The sequence below is a fragment of the Typopeltis vanoorti genome, chromosome 20 (assembly GCF_054136105.1).
Source record: "Typopeltis vanoorti isolate ZY-2024b chromosome 20, IOZ_Tvanoo_1.0, whole genome shotgun sequence".
NCBI lineage: Eukaryota > Metazoa > Arthropoda > Arachnida > Uropygi > Thelyphonidae > Typopeltis > Typopeltis vanoorti.
In genome coordinates, this window is record NC_143568.1 from 32,527,951 (window position 1) to 32,555,465 (window position 27,515).

Below are 27,515 nucleotides of genomic sequence, written 5' to 3' on the forward strand. Positions count from 1 at the left end.
GTTCGGTACCACAGTAATGGAGAATAAACAAGACAGCGTTCGGGAGGAAGTAAGAACACAGGGCCAGCAAATTTTTAGATTCGGAGGAAACTGAGTTTTTTATGTGACAGTCAGAGGAAAACCAATAGTATATTCCGAAAAAGGAATTGTGGAACTATGAAGTTTCGAAGTGGAATAAGTATCGATAAATAAAAGAAAATATTGCTATAGATGTTTTAAAAGGAATATTCGAGGAAACACTAACCGGAAGATTAGTAGTAGATTCCAAAACGGGAATCGTAGAAATGTGAAATTTTTAAACTGGAAGAGTTAAGACTATCAATAAGCATTAGTGAATAAAAGAAGAAATTGCTATTTATGTTCTAAAGGAATGTTCGAGAAAACTCTGATTAGGAAATTTTATCTGTATTAAGGACGCCGGATCTATTATTTCTACTAAAAAGAGACAGAATTGAGTTAGGAAGAATTAATGTGTGCCATACATGAGTGATGAAAAAAGATCCTATGAAAATGAAGAATAAAATCATATATCTTCGGAAAAAGGCCTTGACACAGAAAGAAACTGGCTATGAATATTTTGTCATTGTGCAAACAAAGTGTTTAGTCTAGTCTTAAGTGTAAGTTTATTTTAAAAAGGCCTTGGATCCAATTAAATTTGTAGTTAGTTATGTAATATTGTTTTAAGTGTATATATATATATTGTTTTTGTTTTATTAAATGTGTTTATTTTGTATTTTGGTCTTGAGTCAGTGATTTATTTGGATTCTGAAAGCAATAGTAAAAAAGAGGTCATTGCACCAATCGGAGTGAACCCTTGTGCATATATAGGTATACTCGGAATTATAAAAATAATTGTTAGAAAAAGAGATTAAATAAAATCAAATAAAAAAAATAATTGTTGAACAGAGATCATCTCTATAGACAGGATTAATATTATGATAATATTGATTAAAAATCTCCTCTTTAAATAAATATATTTTTATTAACAATGGTGCAATCGACAGGATTGGTTGTGACTTAACTTTATATTAGAATCCAGAAAGTAAATCTTGACTTAAGTAAAATGGCTACAGGAGATAGCAATTCTAGTTGCGAAGTTTCTTTAGTTAAAGATGAGGAATTTTTTAAGTTTGTTAATCCAACTTTAGTAATACTTTCTTTTTCAGGAGATAGTAGTGAGAGTGTAGAAACATTTTTTTTAAATATGCAGAAAAAATTAGATTTAGGAAAATGGTCAGATTTTCATTTGTTGATTATACTTTGTAATAAATTGTTGGGTAAAGCCAAAACATTCTTGAAAACATCTCCTTTACTGAGAGACACTGACAGTTATGCAACATATAAAAGTCTGCTAATATCAGAATTTTCAAGTAAGAGAATTAGGGCTTAACATTTGGAAAATTCATCAGTGCATCCAAGGTGATAGGGAGTCTGTTTCAGAATATTATCATAGACTTTGGAGCATTGCTCATAAATTTAATGTTTCATATGAAGAGATATCCTCTTTAGAATGGTTGCTGTTTAATCAATTTCAGACATGGCCTTAAAGATAATTTGAAAGAAACGGCATACAAGAAAAAGGTTAAAAATCTTGAACAGGTTTTGAACTTGTTAGGGAAAAGGAAAAGACTTAGAGATATATTTCATTCTGAAAATAATAAACAGGTAAACTCTTTTCAGTATAATCAAACTCATTCTCCTAATATTGTGGCTACAGATAAAGTGAGAGAAGGAAAGTTTCATAAATTAAAAGGTGCTAAGAAAAAGAAACAGTCTAAGGAAACTTCTGTGAATTTCACTGAAGATATTCCAGAATCTGAGTCCAAGGTACAATTACATGATTTGGGAAAATTAGAGGAACTGAAAACATTTCTTAGTGAAGAAATAGAAAGACAACAAAGACCAATAGTAAAAGGACAGGAATTTCTGTTTAAGATGATATCTGATTTGACAATATCCAAGAATACTACAGATAATCAATCTTTCTTTTGTAAATCTAATAGCATTGACAGGAATAAAACATCTCAAAGGAGATTTGTTCCAAAATCAGATGCAATAAACCTAGTCATTTTGCTAAAGACTGTTATGTTAAGGATAAATCTTGTTTTCAACATAAGAAATCAGAGAATAAAGAAAAATCTGGGAATAATCATTATTCCAATATTATATTGGCAAGGACAGAAATGTCAAACTACTCATTAGACATGGGTAAAGCTAAAGACAGCTCCAACCCTAAAAGAGAGTTTGATGTATCATTAGCTCCTTATGCTAATGGGGATAATCCTTTGACAGTTCTACAAGGATTTATTGAAGATGTGCCTTGTGAAATCTTACTTGACTTACTGGTAATCTCTAATCCCAAATGACATTTCAATTTTAAACTATCCAATTAAATGAAAGGGTATATTTGAATCAGAAATTTCAGCTGATAAACAAATCAATGTTTTTATTTAAATTCCTTGTTTTCCATTGAAAGTTTGTCATCCATTAATAGTTCTTCCAGAATCATCAAATCCAAATGTACACGTAATATTTGGAATTGATTTTCTGAAATGTCATGGTTTTGCATGCAATTTTGTTGATAATACAGTGTCCTTGTGTTGACTAGAATGCCGTTTAGACAGGAAATCAGGTAAGGAAAATTAGAGCAGTCTCCTGAAGTTTTTAAACAACCTGATGATAATGATCAAGTGTTTAATATTGCCTCTAAAGAATAAGGAACCTAGTTCACAAATTTGGGAAAAGGATAAGATTGTCTAAGCTCAGAAAGATGATCCCATACTTAAAACTATTTATGAAGCAGTATTGAAGGGTGAAATTCAACTGGATACATTTTAAAACCTGGAAAACTTATATTTAGATAAAGATGGGTTACTCTTATCTAGACAAATGGAAGATGGAAGGTTGAAAGTGAAAATATTGGCACCAACTGAAATGATTCCTTGGATTATGTACACTTTCCATGATTCTGACATGGCAGGACACCAAGGATTTTCTAGAACTTGGGAAAGAATAAAGGATCGTCACATCTGGAAAGGTATGAAGAGTGACATACTCACATATGTCAAATCATGCCATAAGTGCCAAATAAGATCCCCTTTCAGAGGAAAAGCCATTACAACCATTTCCAATCCCAACTAGACCTTTTCAGGCTGTTGCTATTGATGTGGTAGATCCACTGCCAATTACTAAAAAAAGGCAATAGGTACATTCTAGTAGCCATAGATATGCTAACTAGATTTGCTGAAGCAGTCTCAATGAAGGATCAATCTGCAAAGACTATTGCAAGAAAGTTCTTGAATATGATAATTTGTAGATATGGAACTCCTCAAACCTTACTTTCAGATCAAGGAGCAAATTTCACATCTGAACTGTTGTTGCAGTTATGTAAATTACTCATTATTAGGAAGATTTTTACTACGCCTTACCACCCACAGTGTAACTGTATGTGTGAAAGGCTGAATAAAAATATAAAGCAAATACTCTCCAATTTGCCAAACACTAAAATAAATGATTGAGACGCATATCTTTCTCAAGCATTATTTGCATGTAGATCTGCTTTTAATTCTGTTATCAAGGAAAAACAATCTTTTGCTTTATATGGCTTTGATCCAATCTTTACTAATGAACTTGTTTCAGTCATTCCTAATACAGGATATAATGACATAAATGAGTATCTGGAAACAGTAGTAGATAAATTTTCCACTACTCACAGATTAGTAGGTGAAATAAGTAAATTAAGTTCTCAGAAAACTAGGCAGTATATAAATCGTTTTAGAAAGTATAAGTCATTTGCACCAAGAGATTTAGTATTGTTAGATGATAAATCTAGTATAAAAAGGGAAATTAGGAAGGAAAGCTATATATATAGGTCTATATAGAATTTTTGAGAAATTTTCTCCTGTGAATTTTAGGATTCAAGATGTCAAAAATCCTAGTAAAATTATAAATGTATATTCTGATAGTTAAAAAAGTACTTTTTAGGGAGTAGAAATTTAGTTATATTAGGAGACAATATGAATAAAATATTGAAAGATGACAGTTGTTTTCCTGATACTAATTGTGCATCTTATTCACAATCAGTTAGTAGAAAAGGGAATAGTTTTAAAGCTCGTAATTCAAATACACAGCAAGGGAGAAAATTAAGAAATTTGGGTAAAACAAACTTAGTGCAAGAAATTTTAGAAATCCCAAGGTACATAATTCAGATAATGTACAACATAAGAGTGATGATAATCAAACTGACTTTCTTAACAATGCTGAAATCTCTAAGCACAAAGAGAAATCTGAGATTTCTCTTCTCATAAGAACTTAAACATCTAAGCTTTCTTGGCATAAAGATATTCCAAGTACTGTCCTCTAACACTCAAGGTTTTCCTTTTTTTCTCTGGATATTACTTTCATTCCAAAAATTATTTAACCCTACACAAATCACAAACTGAATACTGTTCCTTATGTCTGATGTGAGTTGGATATTAGGCTGACTGATAACTAGCTCACCAATTCACGCTACTCTTCCATTGTGCAGTTTTTTTTTTTATGTGTTTTGTAGATATATTTTCATAATCATCACTGTTGATTAGAATTGGCAATTACCCCACCTTTCTCTAAATCTATTAAGATATATGCAGCCCTATTTGTCCTTTAAAACAGACTTCCTTCCTAAGCATTTCCTAAAGAGGTCTTAAATTGCAAAGGCACAGTTATTAAGATCCTTTCAACTCAACTTTCTCAACATTCATGAAAATAGTACACTATAAATAGAATACTTATTTGTGTGTGAGATTCCCATTAAAAATTACTAAATTTCTTTTAGTTTATAAACAACCAGTTTGCTCTTAACTCTAAACATTAATCGCAAGAACTACTGTTGTGGCCACATTAAAACCTTCAAAGGTTGGTCGATTGGTAGAGCCTCTGCTACTAATGGCTCATGCAAAAAGTTAAGCAAGTTTGAACGCAGTTAGTAGTGGACGGTGATCAATCATTTGATGCTGCTGGCACACTCTCCCTCGATGAGTCTCTGGACTCCCTGGAGATGTCACATAATAATAACATTAGCTTACATAATAATAATAATAATATTAGTTTAATTTGTCCTCTAACAGAATACTTAAAATTCTAAAACTTTATTGATCACTGAATTTTATTAAAATAAATCCTGTAATGCCTTTAATTTCTAATAGAAGCAGAAGAAAATAATGGAAGATCAGCAGGCAGCTGGCTCCACACTCAGCCAATCAACTGATAACTGAGTCCATCCATAAATTTCATAGGAAAGAATATAGCAGGAAACACCAACTCATGTTCCTAAACCCTAACAGATAATATTGCTGTCTGAAACATTATGAGTTTTGTAGTCTAAGTTGCATGTTTAAACAGCTGGATTTCCTGGAGGGGGAAAAACCCATAATTTACAAAATTAAACTTTATCAAATTAACCTATATTTTTATAGTGAATACTTGGAAATAAAAATTTCAAATCATTAATTTACATATTTTTCATCATATTATTTTTGTTTCTTCCAGAAATCACTTGATCCATTAACAAAAATCAATATTCCTTCTCCATAACCGTCAGTCCAATACTACATTTTGTTTTTCAACTGAGTCATCAGTTGCTATTATGAACTATAAATTATTTTTGCAAAAATATTTCTTTATTCAAATCGTTTTCACTAACATGTCATATGCATACATATCAGAAAGACACAGATTTATGGAGGGAAATAAAGCATCATAGTCTTATTATAATTTATTAAAATTAAACTTTTGACAAGGCATACATTAAAAACTGGATGTGCCTTTGCATCTGTGTTTTTTTAATTTTTTTAAAGTAATATCAAAATATATCAAAACACCTAGAATATTCTCATTTGATTACTAAATAACTTAAGGAATTCACAACGTATACTGGAATATAAATTAAAATAAACTTTAATATATACTTCCTATATTCTGACAATGTCGTGTTGCCATCTTCATGGGAACATAAGATTACGACATGCACGCAGGCACTAAAAACAGCAAATGAGGTTGAAACGAGGAAACTACTGTTTTTCCCTAAAGTCCTGACGGTGCCCCCTAGCAGGCTATATTAGGTATTCTTGGCTGTTGGGCTGAGGTTCTCAAGATGTACGTCTCCCAAATTTGGGGCAGTCTCATGCATCCAATTTTCTTGAGGTTTGGCATGTTTCTTAGGGCTGAGGCTGATTCTATGAATACTCTTTCAAATTTATACTTCCTGTGGTGTATTACTGTGGCTTTCTTCCACCGTATTCTGTGGAGTATATCCAGAGCATGTCTGCAAGCCCTGAGTGGCTGTACTGGTGAAACCAGATGTAGTCCTTGTGTTCAGAAATTCTGATATTCGCTGTCCTGCCTGTTTGGCCAAAGTAGGACAGCTTATCCTGTAACAAGAGGTTCAGGTTCATGTTTATTCAGGATTTTGGTAATTTTTTCCAAGGTTTCCCGGATGTAGGGAATAGTGATGGATTTAGAGTAATCTTTTTTTTTGGGGGGGGGGGGGGGTACTGGTTTTAGTATTTTTTGGGGGTTGTAGCCATTGGCAGAGAAAGTGTTAAGGATGTGATTTAGTTCAGTGGTTAGGGCATTGTCATTTGAACAGATTAGTTTAGCCCTGTTGTATAGTGTTTCAATAACTCCATATTGTGGGGGGAGGGGATTGTTGGTGAATGTACCTGCCTGTATGGATGGGTTTTCTATAACTGAGAAAACCAAGGTTCTATCAAGCTGGCCGGTGACTAGTGTATCTAGGAAAGGGAGGCCGTTGCTTTCCTCTTTATCCAGGGTGAACTTGATTCTGGGGTGTTGATTGTTTAAGCGTGTTAAAAAGGAGAGGAGTGTATCAGAGCCATGTGGCCAAATAGCGAACACATCATCAACGTAGAAAAGCCATATGGTAGGTTTCTGTGGGGCAGTGTTTAAGGCTTTCTCTTCAAAAGTCTCTATAAAGAAGTTGGCCAAGGGTGGGGAGAGTGGTGAACCCATAGCTGTCCCCTCTGTCTGTTTGTAGAATTTTCCCTGCCAAATGAAATAACCTGAGTTCATTGTGAACTGAAATAGGGCTGAGATATCGGGGGAATTTGGCTTGGATGAGCTCTAAGGTTTCCTTGAGTGGGACATTTGTGAATAAGGAGGAGAAGTCAAAAAGGACCATTATGTCAGTATGTTGGAGTGTAAGGTTTTCTACACTGGCTTTGAAGTGGGCTGAGTTTTTTTTTTTTATGTGTGATGGTGTGTTGCCAGTATAGTGTGCGAGTGCTTTGGCTAATTTTTACGTGGGGGAATGAATGCCATCCACTATGGGACATAATGGCACTTGTTTATGTATTTTTGGGAGCCCATATATATGGGGCGGGGGGGTCTAGAGTTATTAAAAGGTTTTAATTTGTTAGTAACTTCCACAGGCCAAGAAGTGACCTTCTTAAGGAGCCTATGGAGTTTTCTAATTTGTAAGTTGGTGGGATTTTATTCAATGGGGAGGTAAGTAGTCCGATCTAATAATAAAGCATTAAGTTTACCTCTGTAGTCAGTATGGTTGAGCACCATGGTGCTCAACCATACTGACTACAGAGGTAAACTATTTCTTTGTCTTTCTTCATTTCCCGTAGAGTCTTATATTCACTATTAAATATGTTGGTTTTTGGTGGTCTTGCTTTGGTGAGAACACAGGCTACATCCAGTCTAATATTGTTGGCGATGTGGTTTGGAAGGTGGTGGATACCGCTTTCAATCTGGATCAAAATTTCTTCGGGGTATTTTTCAAGGAGCAATGCCGAAATTGTGGCCACGTGTAAGAGCGTTGAGTGCTTCAGGTTTCAAAATAACAGAAGGTTGACTACCGTGCTGAGTGGTAGTTTTAGTTTGGAGGTAGAGTTCTTTTTTAAATTATGAAATTTCTTGATATATCAACTCCGTATTTTCTCAAATTCTTTATGTGCTGAAGTGCACGAGACATCATATAGAATTGACCAAATTTCGTGATTCAGCGTGTTGGAAAGCTCTTCCTCTAGTGCCTGAATAGCTTTGTTTGCGTCAGGTAGGAGAACACATGTGGCGGTAATTTGTTCTTGTAGCAAAGAAAAGCTATCGCTGTTATAAATTCGAAGAGCCTTCTGTGAAAAGAAATGGTGCTTAAATTTCACACAATTTGGGATTACCTGATTATCCCGGCAGCATTTTAGGAAGGTCAAATGATTCAGTTGTCTCGATTACTTCAGGTTCAGTTTACTATATTGGCGGGCCTTGCGTGCGCTGGAATCTCTGTGGATGATAGTAATTCTCGTAGAAAGGCTTATACATTGGTTGCACATGATTTTATTTTATTTTAATTTATATTCCAGTATAAGTTGTGAATTCCTTAAGTTATTTAGTAATCATGTGCAACCAACATATAAGCCTTCCTACGAGAATATTCTTATTTATTTCAAATAAAACACCTACATTTTACTGTCATTTTTCTGACAGCATTATCACAGTGAATTTGTACAATTTGAAAGCATAAAATGTGAAAATATCTATGACTCACTGAAAATAAAGAATAAAAGTCAGTTTTTTTTTAAACAAAACAAAACAAAACAAAACAACAACAACAAAAAAAAAAAACATTCAAGGTTCAGAGTAATCTGAAAGCAGAAAAGTTGCTTCTGCCCAAATGAAAGCAGCACCTTCTGGTCACTTATTAAAGCCATTGGACACAACTTTTGCTCACCTGCAGGCCCACCTTTATCTCATCCAGATGAAACCACTGCTAGAGAACCCAACAGATAAGGCTGACCTCCTAGAGCCTAGATGGCGACCTATGGCATGCGTGCCAGAGGTGGCACGTCCGAGAATTTTGCTGGCAAGTCAACAATTTACAGGTGATATCCTTTTATACGCTTTATAAATTGTTCAACTTTTTTTTTTAATTATTACAATATGTACAAGTTAAATTTTGTTTTACACAAGAGAGCAGCTATGAAGATGTGCATGATTAGTGCGGTATTAGAAAAGATCACGCACCCCAAAGACAAAGGCAACCAACAATTGTTGAGTTGAAATGCTAATTCTCTTCAACTGAATTCCATAACATCTGAAACTGTCATAACATTCACTATATATTTCTTAGTTTTAACACATTCACGATGGGGTGTCGTTTATCGTTCCAATGGAACTTCTCATTACCGGCAGGCAAACTTAGACACTCATTATACAGCGTGTTTCAATTCTTGGTAGAATTTATTTGAAGTTAGCCTTTGTGATCTGTCATAATGACATTGAGAATTTCAAATGCAATAAAACAAACACTTATTTCATGTACAGGAATACCTCAATTATCGCAGCTTCGATCATCATGATTCTCAATTTATCACGGTTTATAATTTGATGCCAAAATTCTAATTATTGCGCTCCAAATTCGAATTATCGCGGCCACGAGATGCAGCCCACTACATATGCAACCAGTTCGAGTCGCCACTCTCCAGGTATCGCTCTCTTGTAGTGCTTCATTTTCATCCGACAACGCTTTCTCACCACTTACCAGTAACTATCTGCCCTTGCCTGAAGTACATGTGAATATTTATTTCTCTTGTTATTTACCCCTACAATGAATGCTAAAAGAAACAAGGGTGATTTCAAGTCTACAGCTATCAAGAAGAAACGTAGAGTGTTCAGCTTAGAAGATAAGTTGCATATGATAAATAAGTATGAAGCAGGCATAACAAAGCCAAAATTGCAAGAGAGAGTACGGTCTAAATGAATCAACTGTTCACCATATTTTAGACCATGCTGCAAACTCTAGGGCTTCGAACTAGGACTAAAAGAAATTGAAAAAGGTGATGTTCAGGATCTGCTTCAGTCACATGATAAGGAGCTGGATGATGAAGACCTAATTAACCTCGAGAGAGAACGTGCTTACGATGCTCAAATCGATGATAATGACGAACAAATTGACTTTGCACCGAAGGAATTTACCCTCAAAGAAATGGCTGAAATGTTTAATTGCTGAAAATTTTAAAGAAAAAAAATCTTGATCCTAATCTCAAGCAATCACTGAAAGTTCATCAGAAAATTGAAAATTCCATCTGTTGCTACTGAGTTTTATATGAAGAAAAAAGAAAGAAAAAATTCCACCAGACAACTCTACAACCAATTTTTATCCAAGAAAGAATAATTGTATGTACTGTATGTACTTCTTATATATAAATAAAGATTAAAGAATAATATTGTTTTTTCTTAATGAACCTTCATTTTTTACTTAACATGTTTAACACATTTCTTTTTTACTTGATATATAAAATTTAATTAATAGATTTGAAAAATCTTTGGCATTGATCACCCATTTTACATGCATTATTTATCCTGATTATCACGGATTCGATTATTGCGGTATTTTTCGTGGCAACAATAACCACGATAATCGAGGTATTCCTGTAATTGAAAAATTGGACAAAGTTTTTAGTTAGATACTGTGTTTCGGTGCAACATATGGTTTTGCTTGAGTCTATACAGCATAGTTTCTGTGAGGGGGGGGGACATGTGATTCATTAGTTAGTGCCGTTTTTTTATTCCAGCTATCTCTAATTGCACTATTTGTTGAGAAATATTATACAGACTGCAAAAGCTTCTGTACCTTATTCAGGGATACAATAAAACTATTTGTTTTCTTGCATCTGCAGCATAATGTCTGTTGGAGAATGCATGTTGTTACCGCAGGGAGCGAGTTACTATCGCCTCGACGAGAACATGTTTAAACATTTTTCGTGTGTGAGGTTTATGCAAAACTTTTTAATGTCTTTTTTCGTAAAGTAAATTCAGGGATGCGAGTTATATGAGGGCAAGTTATATTCGAGTAAATACGGAAAGCATTAAGCCGATAAGTTGACATCCTTCTGCTGCTTCCCCTGCTCAGCTGACTTGTATGGTGAGTTACAATGCATATTTTTCTCACTACTGTTTTTTTTTTCAAACCAACATCATTAAAATCAATTTAATAATACAATAATCAATTTTACACTGAATAATATTATAAATTAATAAATAATTAGTTATAAAATATTATATATATATATATATATTATAAATTTATCTCTATCTATCCTTCTTGTCCGTCCTAGGATGGGTTGAGTCCCTGCCTAATGAGGGGTTACTGGCATGTTAATGCAGCCAGTTTGCCACTCCTCTGCTACATCCCCTAAGGGCGATATTCATGAGTGTAATCCGTGATGTCCAAGGGGCTGGTTTGCCTGCTTACGGGATGAAAAACCCTGCTGTCCACGCCCAAAACCAGCTAACTTGGCTATGGCTGAAGAAGATCCTTAAGCTCCTCACATTGTCGACAGGAATCAAACCTAGGACACTCCTTCCTCAAGCATATGGTTGTGAAGCGCGTAGCCACTAGGCTAACTGCATGGACTATAAATTTATAAATTATTTAATTAATTTTTCCCCTATTAAAAACTGCCCAGCACATCAGCAACTTGATTTGTAAACTTTTGGCACGTGCACATAAAAAGGTTTGCCACCACTGTCCTAGAGCCATCACAGATGACTAAGGCCATGGCTTATAAAGCCATAAATCCAGTTCGGTCCAGCATGGGACCGACACTAGCTACAGAATTCTTTGGGATAATTCCAAATTACTACATCAAAGTATCTTTAAATATTCAAAGAAATCTCTGAAGACTTATTTACAGCAATGGCTATTGTGATGATGGACTTTTCTATTTCCACAGCATGAAAACTGTAATTCAAATTACTTCCAATAATTTTAAAATGTTTTTAGCCTTACAGTTTCTAGTTTTAACCTAGTCTACAAGATTGCAGCATGCAGTTTTAATCAGTTTTGTCTGAATTTTTCCATTATTCTCTTAGTTTCCTGCACTGAAGACTTAGAGATGCTTGAAATATTGGTGATAATTTTTTTTTTTAAAATCAAATGTTCAATTCTTTCAATGGTACCATGTGTCCCTTATTTCCAAGAATGAACTACATTCGTAAGAATGACACTAAACCATACATATAAGACAATTTTCTACCAGAACTAGAGGTGAAAAAAATAAAGTTCTTTTATAGATGATTTTATTTTATCCAAGCTTTTTTTATATGAAATATTCTATTCTATTCTATATGATCAAATAATATACTTACTTCTGGAGAATCAAATGGATATTTTGGAGTAAATTTGAAGAGCAATTGAAATTTTTCTCCTTCATATAGTGTTCCCGCTGCACCTTCCATATCCACTACCCATCTAAAATCAATTTATGTTTCAAAGATAAAACTCAACAGATCACATAATATTAAAGATAAAACAATTTCCACACCTACATAAACAGTTTTATTTTATCTCAAAGCTAAAATATTTCACTATTACTTTCAATTCACTCATTATTAGCAACGGTTATCATAAAATACTAAGATACTCAACTCAAGGTTTAAAATGAAATCTGAGTAAAAAGTGGATGTGTAATCATTGACAACAAGAACAACAAATATATATATACTTATTATTTTCCCATAATACCTCCAAGAAGTCCTTGGACTCATTGTGGAAGGGCACACTATACAACAATTCACTGTCTCCTCGACTTAGAGTCATCCAACTACACACAACGGTATCTAATACCCACCACCAATAGTATTTTATGTCTGTAAATTGAGTGTGTTCTCTGTCATTTAATTTGCACACTAATACAGGACCAATAGATATTTAATTAAACACCATAAAAAAAAACAATGCAAAACTGGTTGAGGCATGCAATTATGTGATGTCTGTTGACAGAAAATTGAGGTTATACTGAATAGTTTTATTTCTAACTGCAATGCATGCTATTTAAAAATAAATAAATAATACAAACTGCATGGTCCTAATATGATTTTGTTGATTCCTCATACCCTCAGACAGATAGTATTATTATTAAGAGAGACCCTCCAGGGAGTCAAGGACTCATCGAGGGAGACCACATATTACACACACTAGCTATCATACTTGTTCTTGAATTCATTCACTGCTTGCACACACAATGTCCAATGGCAATCCATTCCAATCACCACCCTATGAGAGAAAAATCTGACTCTCACCCCCTTCTTAGCAGAATTCATTCTCAGCTTCCATGGATGCACTATTGTTCTTTCCCCACCCTCCATAAAATGAAAAATTCCATCAACTGAAATCCTGTATGATCCTTTCAGAAGTAAGTAAATCTCAATCATATCACCCCTCTTTCTCCTGTTTGCTAGTGTCTGCAGTCAACAAATTCTCAATCTGTCTTCATCATCAGTATTCCACAATCTTGATATCATTTTTAACACTTTCCATTGCACTTTCTCCACTGCATCAGAATCACAATGGAAACCAGGAGATCAGACCTGTGCACAATAGTTCAAGTGAGGTCTCATCAAGGTCTTGTAAAGAGAAAAAATTACATCCTTATCTTTACATGTGAAAGTTCGTTTCAGCATTGCAATTATCTTTTGAGTGGTATTTGCAATCATTGCTATATGGATCCTGAACTTCGACGTGCAATCTACTAACACTCCAAGATCCTTAGCCTGATCGGTTTCTTCTAGCATAATCACACCGATATAATATGACAGTGGATATCTAATCACGGCAAAGTAAATGACTTTACATTTATTGAGATTGAACTGACATCCATTTTTCCCATGCCCACAATTCCAGCCTATTCAAATCATTCTGCAAGTACTACGTTCCTGATTATCCTATTTTACATAATCAACAAATATGTTGCCTGTCAAATCCTTATCCAATATCATTAATGTACAGACTGAATAACAGTGGACCAAAGACTGCTCCTTGTGGTACACCACTAGTTACTTTAAATCTTGCACTCAACCTCCCCCCCACACACACACACCATATTACTTCTTGATATCCATCAGTCAGCCATCCTCTTATCCATGCTAATTTTTTATAATCTGAACCCATATTCTCTAATTTATGCAGCAGTCTTCCTTGCTGTATTCTGTGAAAAGCCTTAGCAAAATCACATAAGCCGCTAGAGGGCCAGACAGTCGGTCATGTTTTCAGGGAGCTCCCGAAAGCTAAGTATAATTTTGAATGAAAATTAGAATATAGGTTAAAATCATAACGTAATATTGTCTAATTTTGGCAGCTTGTTGTGTCTGTGTGATTTTGGTGTGAATTCCGTTATTTAATTTAGTATTTAACGATACGTTTCATAGATTTGAATATGGCGGCAATGCGACGTAAGATAGCGGCGTCCAAAAACTATAATGTGAGAGAATTAGTCCAACGTGACGTGTGTGGAATGTATGCATTCCCCAATGAGGCTGGAGTTTGGATTGAAAGTGATAGTGGTGGAAGAATGTGCAGAAAGTATAAGCAAAGTGAGGAGTTGAAGTATGTGTCAGGTTGTGAGACAGTTATGGTTGAAGAAAGCCAGAATGTGAGTGAAAATAGTGGCTTGATAGGGAATTGCGATGTACAAGATGGCAATGAGAGCGGTGATCTAAGAAAGAGTGAGAGCAACTATACAGTGAGAGAAAATGGTTTTAATGATAAAAAAAAATGAGGAATTATTTGTAGGAAGTGAGATGGCTAGGCTGCGCGCAGTGATACAAAATGTGCAGCAGCAATTAGAGCACCTGTAAAACTCTTTCCAGAGTGATTCGGCTAACGTAAATAAACAGCGTAAGAGTGGGAGAGTTTCTGAAATGAAGGAAAGAGTGTTGTATAGTGACTCGTTATTAAGAGGGGTGATAGATGGGAGTGTAACTAAATCATACTTACCGGGTGCGAAATTTAAGGATGTAAGTGAGAGTATTAGAGTGCAAAATCACGAACAGGATAAAGCGCAGGCCAGAAGGGTAACGAGTGTGGTAAAAACAGCAAAAGCCGATTATGAAAGGAAACTAGCTATGCAAGCAAAAGAGAATCCCAAACAGTTCTTTAAATATGCTGCAAGCAAGAAAAAAACTGTACATGGAAAAATGATTTTAAGCAAAAGAGAATCCCAAACAGTTCTTTAAATATGCTGCAAGCAAGAAAAAAACTGTACATGGAAAAATGATTTTAAGGAATGATGATGGTAAGGAGGTCACTGAACCAGTCGATATAGTGGAGTTACTGAGTGCGCACTTTGCAAAAGTATATCATCCAGGTGGTGACATTGAAAAAATGAAGGAACCATTAGTTTATACGGAATACGGAAACCATTAGTTTACGGGAATTGTGATGAAGTGGAGGTGAATAGTCTATTACAGAACCTTAATGTGGATACATCTGTGGGATTGGATGGTATACCGGCACGGGTCTTGATGGCGGCTAAGGAATTATCAGTGCCCTTGACCATGTTGTTTAATCTGAGTCTCGGGTCTGGTTTAGTCCCGAAGGCGTGGAAAGAGGGGAAAATAGTTTCACTGCATAAAGGAGGATCCAAGACTGTGGTTGCAAATTACCGACCGATCAGCATATCAGGAGTCATTGTCAAGGTCTTGGAGAAAGTAGTCAAGAGAAAAATACAGGACTGGATTGATGAAAATGAGATACTGTACAGGGGACAGCATGGCTTTGTGAAGGGTAGATCATGCCTCAGTAACTTGCTCAAGTTTTATAACAAGGAGACGGCTGAACTGGATAAGGGAAATGGGTTTACAGTGATACTGCTGGACCTGGCAAAGGCGTTTGACAGGATATCCCATGGAATACTAATCCGTAAACTACAACATATGGGAATGGATATAGGGTTGGTGAGATGGATAGGTGGGTGGTTGATTGAGAGATATCAAAGAGTAGTTTATTCATGAGTAGAGTCCAAAAGACGGCCTGTGACTAGTGGTGTGCCGCAGGGTTCTGTTCTTGGACCACTGCTGTTTAATCTGTTCATTAACGATATAGAGAAGGATCTAAGAGAAAGAGTTCATTTGTTAGCTGATGATGCAAAGTTGGGTAGGGCGATAGTGAATGCAGAAGATGTCAAAGTCTTGCAGGATGACTTAGATAGATTGGAGTTCTGGGCTAAGGAGAATGGATGTCAATTTAATGTGACAAAATGTAAGGTTAGCATTAGCAGCAGTATACCACATTGGTGGAACTGTACTCCAAGAGATTGATGAGACCAGGGACTTGGGAATTTTGGTGGATAGGGAGATGAAGTTTAGGGGGCACATTGCGAAAGTAGCTAAATCAGCTCATCAACTCACTTGTTTGTTGAAAAATACCTTGACGAGCAGAGACAAGCAAGTTATTGTACCTCTGTACCGAGCCCTGATAAGCCCTCATCTTGACTACTGTGCCCAGATTTGGTCACCTCAGTTCTTTCTTGATGGGGAGGAGGTGGAGAGGATCCAGAGACAAGTGACTAAGATGATAGCAGGTCTATGGAATGAACCATATGAGAACAGGTTGAAGATTTGTGGGTTGCGGAAACTAGTTGATAGGCGGAAAAGGGGAGATATAATTGAGACATTCAAATTGCTAAAAGGATTCTATAGGATTAATTCAGAGGATATTTTTGAGATCAGGACTGGTGGTGGGAGAACTAGGGGACACCTATGGAAGCTGGGCAAGAGTGTAGTAAGCAGGGGTGTTAACCACACTCTTGTGGTTAACACCCCTGCTAAGAACCCAGCTCTAACACCCCTGTTAGCAGGGGTGTTAGAGCTGGGTTCTTTACTTTTAAAGTGGTAAATGAGTGGAATAAGCTGCCAGAGTCTGTTGTGGGTGCTATGACAGTGAGCGAGTTCAAGGCAAGGTATGAAAGATACTGTGAGAATGTTGAATAGTTGTGTGGACATGATGTTCAGGACCTCCCTCGATGAGTCTAAGGACTCCCTGGAGTAGCCCGAAATAATAATAATAATAAAATCCAAAAATAGCACGCAGTATCCATTCCCCTTGTCTAGTTCAACGTAACATTATTATAGAATGTGAACAAGTTGCTAAAACATAATCTTCCCTTAGTTCATCTATGCTGTTCGTTGTAAAGTAGAGATTCGCTGTCAACATATTTCTGAATGTGAGTTTTAACCAATTTTTCCAAAATCTTCACAACCACTCCTGGGATAATGATTGGTCAATGGTTGGATACATCGGTCTTTGCACCACCCTTGTACAATGGAATTACCATTCCTGTGGAATCTTCCCTGTTCTGAAACTCAAATTATATAAGCTGGTCAAAGGAATAGCCAGTTTGGCTGAACACTCTTTTAGCACCTGTCAATATCCCATCAGTCCTTATTGCTGAATTATTATTATTCAGTTTATGCAACATCTCTAATACCTCTTCTTCATAAAACTGAGTTTTTTCATTGTGAGGAGGTAGCAGTCAGCTCAATGTTGCATACACTACATTGATAGCTTTTAGCAAAATAGGCACTCATTAGTTGAACAATCTCTTCTGCATCTGCCAGCCTCATACTATCTGCATTCAGAAGAGTTATTCTTTCATATTCATTCTTTCTTTTACTTGCAGCATATCGATAGAATTCTTGTGGGCTATCTTTAGTTTGTAGAGTCAGTTTCTTTTCATACTCAGACTTAGTTTTCCGTACAAGATTTGTGACTATTCTAACTTGCTGCTTATAATTTTCATAATGGATACCATCCTTATGCACACAGTACTCCTTCCCCTTCATCTGTTCCTTATGAATCTCTAGCTTAATAATTTCACACATCCATTTGACTCCTACCCTATTTAATCTTTGAATTCTCCAGACATATTTTGATAATGCATCATTTAAGTATTTTTTAAATGCTTCCCATACACTACCAATATTCTTCCCATCGAGCAAACTGATACCATTCCAGTGAACTCAGTATACTCCTCAGTTGGTCATAATTTCCTGCTTTGTAGTTTAGCAAGTAGCCTTTTCTGAATGGAACATTCATAAACTTAGTTACTTCCCAAGCGAGTACTGCATAATCACTGTCACCAACCGGAGGCAAAATAGCTGAAACACTATAATCAAATCTAACAGTCTTCGACCTCGAGTTCCTACTGTCACATACTGCCTGAAGTTGTCTTGCAACAGCTCAATATTCTTCTCATGAGATTTTACTGCTACCCAATGAATATTTGGATAATTAAAGTCTCCCATTATGATTACTCTTTTCGTGCTCATCATCTCTATATGGTGATGCATTTCTTCATCACTAGCAACTGATCTATCAGGTTCTGTAACAACACCCTGCTATGTAATTAATCTCATTAGATTCCACTTCACATCAGATGGCTTCAAATTCACTGTCACTAGTACTACAATCATAGGTCTCAACACTAACTCGATTCAAGTCATTCGATATCATTAGCAGCACGACCCTCCTCTCCTATCCTGTCTGTAATTTCTAATACTACTACACCCTTTACACTCAATACCAGTTAGTATGTCTGATTGTGACAGCCAGGTCTCACTAATGCCTACAATCTCAGGTTCCAACATATTGACCAAGGCAACAAACTCTACCCCTTTGTTTCTGATACTCCTAGCATTCATGTATAAACATAATAATCTACCTGCAAGTTCTTTTGTATACTCTGCAGTCTGCATGACACAGTTGGACAACCTGCAGATCTCTATTCTTCTCTTGTGCCTTATACATGTAGACTTCTTTGCACACGTTTGATGGGTCCAAACAGAACAAGCACAAAGTCAAAATTGTTCTCTCCTTGTAATCATTTTCATGATAATTCTCATTCCCATCATTAGTACAAGTATATAACATTGTCACTCTTATACTCATATTCTCACCATTCCTCCCATCATAATTTAGTTTCCCTAACCCTGTGTTAGGGAAACTCATACCAGTTATTAGTTTTTCAAGACTCCTGATATACAAACACATTCAGGTGCAAGCCATCCCTTTTATACAAATCTAATCTACCCTCAAACTCTCTCCACACATATAAAAACTCGCATCCATCTACACAGCATCGAATTATTTGCCATCATAGCCCTTCTTCATTTCATTTTTTTTTCATATTGAAGTAATATACTTATTATTTTCACTGTCTCACTCTTCAATTCCATACTGAGACATTCTTTCTAGGTTTAGATGATGTAGTAAGGACTCAAGTCTTTAAATAAACATATATTCATAACCAATGCAAACAAGGACATGCATTGTTCACTTAATCTTGTGGTCTGTAACCAAAATACTGTCTACTAGTAATAATTTTCCATACTGGTTAAATAAGTATAATTCAAATATTTTTACTTCTAATTTCCACAGATGAGGTGCTTAAGGGTTAAAGCTGTATAACTGAGAGAAGACCTCCACATAGCCTTTAAAGGAATGCGGAGAACCGACCAGGGCTTCTGACCTAATGTACAATCCTCACCTTCTCGTGGTACACCCTGTTGGGTATCTACCTGGATACTGAACAAACGAGGATGGGCAGGTAATTTGGGATTTAGCCAACCAAATTGTATTCTTATTGGCTTAATACAAAATTATGGTACAACATGACAAAATTTCATGCCGGCTGGGGCGTTGCCAGGTTAAACAAGGCCCTCGTTGTTTTTGCCATGGAACCAGAGCGAACAGCGAAAAGTCAGTTACTGGAACAAATCTAAAAATACACCCCAACTCAACATCATCAAAGTTAAACATCGATACTATCAACATAAGAAGCCTGAATGGCAAAGAAATGGAGCTAGCTGTGGAATTAGTTAAGTAAAAGATCGACATAATACGGGTAACTGAAAACAAAAAAGACAAAAATTGGTGAGATCTTTCTGAGCAATAAATACAAAATTCATATTCAGGCAATGACAATCAAGGAAAAGAAGAAGTAGCCATAGTATTCAACACTAAATGCAAGGCTAATCTTCTTGAATGGCAGGCAGCCTCAAACAGAGTGATGTGGACAAATATCAGAATGGGAACTGGACAATGAGACTTATTTGTGCCTATACTCCCACAGAAGGTTCTACTAAGGTAGAAATGGAGGAATCTTTTGAGGATTTAAAGAAAGCAACTGACACAATGAAACAAGGAAAAGTTGGTCCTTAACAGCAGAGTAGGAAATGATTGTCACACACAAAAATATTTTGGGAAAATGTGGAGAAAAGAGCAAAGTTATTAATAATGGCAAATACCTGTTGGATTTCTGCTCAGGACAAGGACTGGTAATTACTAACACCATGTTCCACATAAAAATATGCACAAATTCACATAGCGAGAAGAGGCAAGGAATAAGAAAAGTCTCATTCACTATGTTATTGTTAATAGTGATGTTTTCTCCTTGGTGCAGGTCACCCAAGTGTACAGAGGATTTCAAACTGGAAGTGATCACTATTTAGTCTTGAGCAGGATAAAATTGAATTTCATATTGAAAAGAATAACATGTAAGAAAGTTTTCAAGTGAATAAAAGTTTAGCAGCTCTCAGATGTGAACTGTAGATTAAAATACACAAAGATTATTGAAGAAAAAATGAAAGAGTTTGAGAACAGGAACTAAACCTTGGAGATTCAGTGGCAAACCATGAAGAAAACTCTGATTGATTCAGCCAGAGAGGCATATCGTGAGTTTGTATGCAAGGATAGAAAAATTAGAACTCCATGGTGGACATAAGAAGTTAAAGAGGCAGTGAAGTAAAAGAAGAAAGCATATCAAAAGTTCCTGGCAAATAAGTCAGCTCGTGGCAAGAAGGTGGCAAAATATTCTGGATGTTGTTGAAGAAGCTTAGGAATGGAGGAAAGAGTGCTGCAAAAGGAATTAGAGATGATAAAGGTGAAATGAAAACAGGAGAAAAAGATACCCTTGAAGTATGGAGTAATTACTTAGAAAAATTGCTAAATGAAACAAGCAGTGATAGCACAGTGGTAAAAAACACTCAGGAATAGGTCAGGAATATATATCCATACTTGAAGTAGAAAAAGCCATCAAAGGCTTGAAATGTGGAAAGGCGGCAGAAGTAGATGATATTTGACCAGAAATGCTTTAGTATGGTGCTATAAAAGTCTTAGAGTGGCTGCACTGCATAGTTCAGAAGGCCTAGACAGAGGGACGATTCAAGATGATTGGAGTAGTGCTCTCATAGTACCCATATATAAAAAGAGAAATAAAACTGAATGTGAGAATTACAGTGGTATTTCTCTACTGAGTGTTCCTGTAAGATTTATGCAAGTATACTTGAGAAATGGTTAAGAAGAACTGTGGAAGAAAAGCTTGGTGAAGAACAAGCTGGATTCAGGCCAAATAGAGGCCGTCAGGATCAGATCTTCACTTTACGACAAATAGTTGAGAAATCATGGGAATATAACAAAGATCTGTATTTAAGTTTTGTTGATTTGGAAAAGGCATACGACAAGGTGCCAAGCGAGAAGCTATTTGATACGCTACAGTTATATGGTGTCAATGGGGCGTTATATCAAGCAATACTTAGTCTTTATTTGAGTTGTAAGTCAGCAGTTAGAATTGAAGGAAGTACAGGAAGATGGTTTAATGTTAAATCTGGTGTGAGACAAGGAGGTACATTATCCCCTCTGTTATTCATTATCTATATGGATCACATTATGAAGGAAAGTGGTATTAAACATGATGTCAGAATTGGAGATATTAATGTCAGCACTTTGCTTTATGTGGACCATGTTATACTTCTAAATAAATCCATTACAAGTTTGCAAGATTCCCTGACTAAATTGAATAACTGTTGTAATAGATATGGTATGAAGGTCAGCAATAAAAAGACAAAGACAATGAAAATAGGTAGAATCGTTGAAAATGTCAACTGTGTTTTGAATGGGGAATCTGTGGAACAAGTAAAACATTTCAGCTACTCAGGCATGATTTTTAGTGAAGTCGGTAAATTAAATATAGAAATAGACAACAGAATCAACAAAGCTGGTATGGTAGGAAGTCAATTGAATAAATTTCTATGGAATAAGAGAGAAATTAGTCGGAACACTAAATTAGCCAGTTTTAACTTATGGATCTGAGAACTGGGTCAGAAGTAAAACACTTGACCAAAGACTAGATACCGCAGATATGAGAGTCCTGAGAAAGATTAAGTGCATGAACAGATGGCATCGATCGCAATATCATATTAAAAACGAGGATAATAGGAAAGAACTTGACAATGTCAGCATCCAGGAATGCGTTAGCAGAGCTAATCTCAGGTGGTATGCTCACTTGAACAGAATGGGCGAGGAAAGATTAGCAAAACAAGTGTTCTCTGCAAGATTGGCAGGAAAATGACCCAGAGGAAGACCAAGATATAGGTGGATTGATACATTACAAAGTGCCTTAGACAATAGAAATATAAGATCTGATAATTCTAGTAGTAAGACTTATACGTTGGTTAGACGTAACTGGTAATTAGTTTACGGAATTAACAACGCATATAAAGTATATTAATTAAAGGTAACTTTAATGAATAACTTCTATATTTCGGCAATGTCACATTGCCATCTTCGGGAACATAAAGATATGGTATGTGCACTCAGGAACTAACACAAAGCAAATGAGGAAGAAAGCAAGAAACTAATATTGTTCCTAAAGTACTAATGGTGCCCTCTTGCAGGCTAATTTGGTAGTCTTGGCAGTTGGGCTGAAGTTCTCATAATGAAAGTCTCCCAAATTTGGGGCAGTTTCATGCACCCAAATTTGTTGAGGTTAGGAACGTTTTTTAGAGCTGCTGAAGATTCTTTGAATAATCTTTCGTATTTAAACTTGCTGCGATGGATTATTTTTGTTTTCTTCCAACGAATTTTATGGTGGGTATCTAAGGCATGGTCTGCCAGCCCAGAGCGGCTGTACTGGTGAAACCGGATGTAGTCTTGGTGTTCTGAAATCCTGATATTTGTTGTTCTGCCTGTTTGGCCAAAGTAGGACAATTTGCAGCTGCAAGGGACCTGGTATACACCAGGTAGGTCTAGGGGAAGTGGTTGGTCTTTGGTAGAGCAGATAAGGGATGCCAACTTTTTATATGGTCTGTAACAGGAAGTAAGGTCATATTTTTTGAGGATATTGGTTATTTTCTCAGAGGTGCCCTGGATGTAGGGGATGGTGATAGACTTGGTGTAATCTTTATTGTGGAGGGGGGTTGTGGTTTACAGGTTTTAGTATTTTTTGGATTTTTTTGGGGTTATAGCCATTGGCTAAGAAAGTGTTGAGGATGTGGTTTAATTCAATAGTCAGGGACTTGTCATCTGAGCAGATTAATTTTGCCCTGTTATATAGTGTTTTTATCACCCCATATTGTTGTGAGGGGGGGGGGGGGGATTGCTGGTGAATGTATCTGCCAGTGTGGGTGGTTTTCTGTAAACAGAGAAAACCAAAGATCCATCAAGCTGGCGGGTGATTAAAGTGTCTAGGACGGGGAGGGTGTTGTTTTCCTCTTTTTCTAAGGTGAACTGGACTCTGGGATGTTGGTTGTTTAAGTGTGTTAGGAAGGAGTGGAGTGTGTCTGAGCCATGTGGCCAAATAGCAAACACATCATCCACATAACGAAGCCAAATAGTGGGTTTTTGTGGGGCAGAGTTTAAGGCTTTCTCTTCAAATGTCTCCATAAAGAAATTGGCCAAGGGTGGGGAAAGTGGTGAACCCATGGCTGTCCCCTCTATCTGTTTGTAGAATTTTCCCTGCCAAATGAAATAGCCTGAGTTCAATATGAACTGAAATAGGACTGAGATATCGGGGGGGGGGGGGGGATTTGGCTTGGATGAGCTCTAAGGTTTCCTCTAGTGGGACATTTGTGAATAAGGAAGAAACGTCAAAACTGACCATTATGTCAGTATTGACATTATGTCAGTCAAACCCATGGCTGTCCCCTCTATCTGTTTGTAGAACTTTCCTTGCCAAACGAAATAGTCTGAGTTCATTGTGAACTGAAATAGGGCTGAGATATCGGGAGGAAACTTGGCTTGGATGAGCTCAAGGGTTTCTTTGAGTGGGACATTAGTGAATAGGGAGGAGATGTCAAAACTGACCATTATGTCAGTGTGTTGGAGTGTAAGGTTTTCTATACTGGCTTTAAAGTGGGACGAGTTTTTTATGTGTGATGGTGTGTTGCCAGTGTAGTGTGTGAGCGTTTTGGCTAAATGTTTGGCTAATTTATATGTGGGGGAATCAATGCCATCCACTATGGGACGCAATGGCACATTTTGTTTATGTATTTTTGGGAGTCCATATAATCGGGGGGGGGGGGGGGTCTAGAGTTATAAGGTTTAAGTTTGTTGGTGACTTCCACAGGCCAAGAAGTGACTTTCTTAAGGAGTCTGTGGATAGTTCTAATCTGAGAGCTGGTCGGATTATATTCAATGGGGAGGTAAGTAGTACGGTCTCGTACTAAAGAATTTAGCTTACCTTTGTAGTCTTTTTGATTGAGTACCACAGTGGCGCTTCCCTTATCAGCTTTGGTGATTACTATTTTTTTGTTGTTTTTCAATTCTTGTAGGGCTGTATATTCGTTTTTGGATAAGTTGGATTTTGGAGGTTTGGCTTTAGTGAGAACACTGACTACATCCAGTCTCACGTTGTTGGCGATATGGTTAGGCAGGTTGCGAATTCCACGCTCTATTTGGATCATGATTTCTTCTGCAGGTATCCTTTTAGGAGCTAGGGCGAAAACCTAACCTCAACAAATTTGGGTGCATGAAACTGCCCCAAATTTGGGAGACTTTCATTATGAGAACTTCAGCCCAACTGCCAAGACTACCAAATTAGCCCGCAAGAGGGCACCATTAGGACTTTAGGAACAATATTAGTTTCTTGCTTTCTTCCTCATTTGCTTTGTGTTAGTTCCTGAGTGCACATACCATATCTTTATGTTCCCGAAGATGGCAATGTGACATTGCCGAAATATAGAAGTTATTCATTAAAGTTACCTTTAATTAATATACTTTATATGCGTTGTTAATTCCGTAAACTAATTACCAGTTAAGATCTGATAATGTCGGAGTCTTGACAAGTAACAGACTGATTTGGAGGAAAATTGTAAATAGGAAATTATTAATGATGTAACTTTTTCATGTAGTACTATCATATCCTGTACACCCTTGAGGGTACATGACAGGAATTTGACGATGATGATGATTTCCACAGAACAGATTGGCTTCCAGAATCTCAACAGATTCCTGGAAGAGACTATGGTAAATTTTGTTCTTAACAGACAGAAAAAAGAAGCCAACTTCTGAGCTGGAGAGAAAGAAGAAAATAAGTTCTTTAAAATACAATCTCTCTCTCTCTCTCTCTTTCTCTGTGTGTGTGTGTGTGTGTGTGTCAGCTTTCACTTAAATGATTATTATTATTATCTGAGAGCTCCAGGGAGTCAAGGACTGGTGTGTGTGTGTGTGTGTGTCAGCTTTCACTTAAATGATTATTATTATTATCTGAGAGCTCCAGGGAGTCAAGGGCTCCTTGAGAGAGGCTATAGTTACCAAAACCAGCTCTCTCTCCTTCTCTTAAACTCATTCACATTAGATGTACTCACCACTTCAAGAGGCAAATTTCTCATTCCATTCCATTCATTCACTGCTCTATGAGAAACAAATCCAGCTCTTGCCCCTTTCTTAAGAGAGAACAAACCTCCATGGATGCCACTGCATTCTCTTCCCCATCTTCCATATAATGAAAAATTTCGTCAGATGATATTCTATAACATCCATTCAGAAGTTCACAGACCTCTATTTTAATCGTCCTTCTTATTCTGGTTAATAACAGTACGAAGAGAGGGTTGATATAAGGAATCTGTAGCCCATATATTCTCAACCTGTCTTCATAATCACATTCCATAATATTGATAAATCCTTGAAACTCTTCTTTGCACCCTTTCAGCAGCTTCTTTATCCCCTTGAACCCAGGAAACCAAATCTGCAAATGGCAGTCTGGGTGGGATTCCTATCAAGGCCTGTAAAGAGGCAAAACACAACTACTTTGACCTTACATGTCACAATTAATTTCAACATTGCAATTTGAGTTGTATTTGCAATTTTCGCTGTGTGACCTTTGAACTTCAATTCATATTCACCATAATATCAAGATCTGTAGTCTCATTAGTTTCTCGTAGCATAACGACCTACTAATACAATCCATTAGAAATCTCATCACGTAAAAGTGCATAACTTGACACTTACTAACATTGAACTGAAAGCCATTATCATTTGCCCAAATTTCTAGCCTATTCAGATCAATTTGTAAGTGCTGGATATCAGTAGCATCCCCGATTGCCCTGCCTATCTTTGCATCACTGGCAAACAGCCGAACTCTTAGATCCTTCCTCATGTCAATGTATATATTTGAACAACAATGGTCAGAGGACTGATCCCTGGGCTATGTTACTGGTCAGTGGATGTGAATCTGGAAGATACACATCCACTGTATAGCACTTTTTGATGCCTGTCTGTCAACCATCCACTAAAAACGATCTCCCTTTAGTAAATCCATGCTCTTTCTTGCAGAGTATAGCTTGTCTGTCAACACATCTGTGTATGTGAGTTCTTACCAACTTCTCTAAAATCTTCACTATGACACCAGAGATGATAAGTCGGTAGTTAGGCACATCAGTTTTTGCACCACCCTTGTAGAACGGACTATCATACATTCTTTCCATTTGGGGGTATGTTTCCTAAGCTAGACTCAAGTTATACAAGCATATCAAAGGTCTAGCCAATTTGGCTGAACATGTGCTGATATTCTATATGTCCCTATTGTTGAAATCTTATCTAGGTTATGCAATAGCCTTTCAACCTCGTTCTCATGCGCCTCTATCTCTTCATCTAATGTGGTAGTAGCACTATATACCATGTTACATACATCTGGTTGATATATCTAAGCAAAGTGAGCACTTATTCATCAGCTTCTGACAAAAGAGTACAATGTACATTCAGTAAAGTTATTCTTCCATTCATTCATTCTTTGTTTTACTTGCAGCATAATGATAAAATTCTTCTGGACTGCTTTTAGCCTGCATAGCCAATTTCTTTTCATACTCAGATTTAGATTTCCACACAATACACATACCTTTTTTGGTCTGTGCATTATAGATTTCATAACTCGTCTTACTCTTATTCTCATGATATTCTTTCCACATCATCTTCTTAAAGATAATATGTTCTTAATTATGAGCATTTTCTGATGAGGCTTGTCTTCTAGTGTTATTCATTAAAGGAGACCTCTCACATTGTCTTCATATTCATTAGATACTGGATCACCACTTCTGGAGAGACTGTATTCACTCTATATTAGTCAGGAGAAAATAGTTTCCAACCAGATAGTGTGAATCATTATATGGGAATATACAGAGGCTGTTCAATAAGTTATAAGACTATATTTATACAGAAAACAGATTACCTTTAATCGTCATCATTTACATAGTCTTTTTCGAAGTAACTACGGTGAGACGCGATGCATTTGTCCCAACGTTGCGTCCACTTCTTAAACACATGTGAAAGTCCGTTTTTTGAGAGTTCTTTCAAAACTGCCTCCGCAGCTTTTACATATGCTTTGTTGCTTTCGAAATGGCGGCCTCTTAGTGGTTTCTTGAGCTGAGGAAACAGCCAGAAATCGCACGGTGCGAGATCA

General features: G+C 36.5%; 1 protein-coding gene across 2 annotated transcripts in view; it reads right to left on the reverse strand.

Moving 5' to 3' along the window:
* Nucleotides 1-27,515, reverse strand: part of LOC150095348 (ubiquitin-conjugating enzyme E2 W) — a 170,053-nt gene that overhangs the window by 102,597 nt on the left and 39,941 nt on the right. For both annotated transcript variants that reach the window (XM_090410012.1, XM_090410011.1), the window contains one exon: nucleotides 12,154-12,256. In XM_090410012.1, the coding sequence (XP_090266138.1) occupies nucleotides 12,154-12,256 (103 nt within the window). The remainder of the gene's footprint in view (nucleotides 1-12,153; nucleotides 12,257-27,515) is intronic.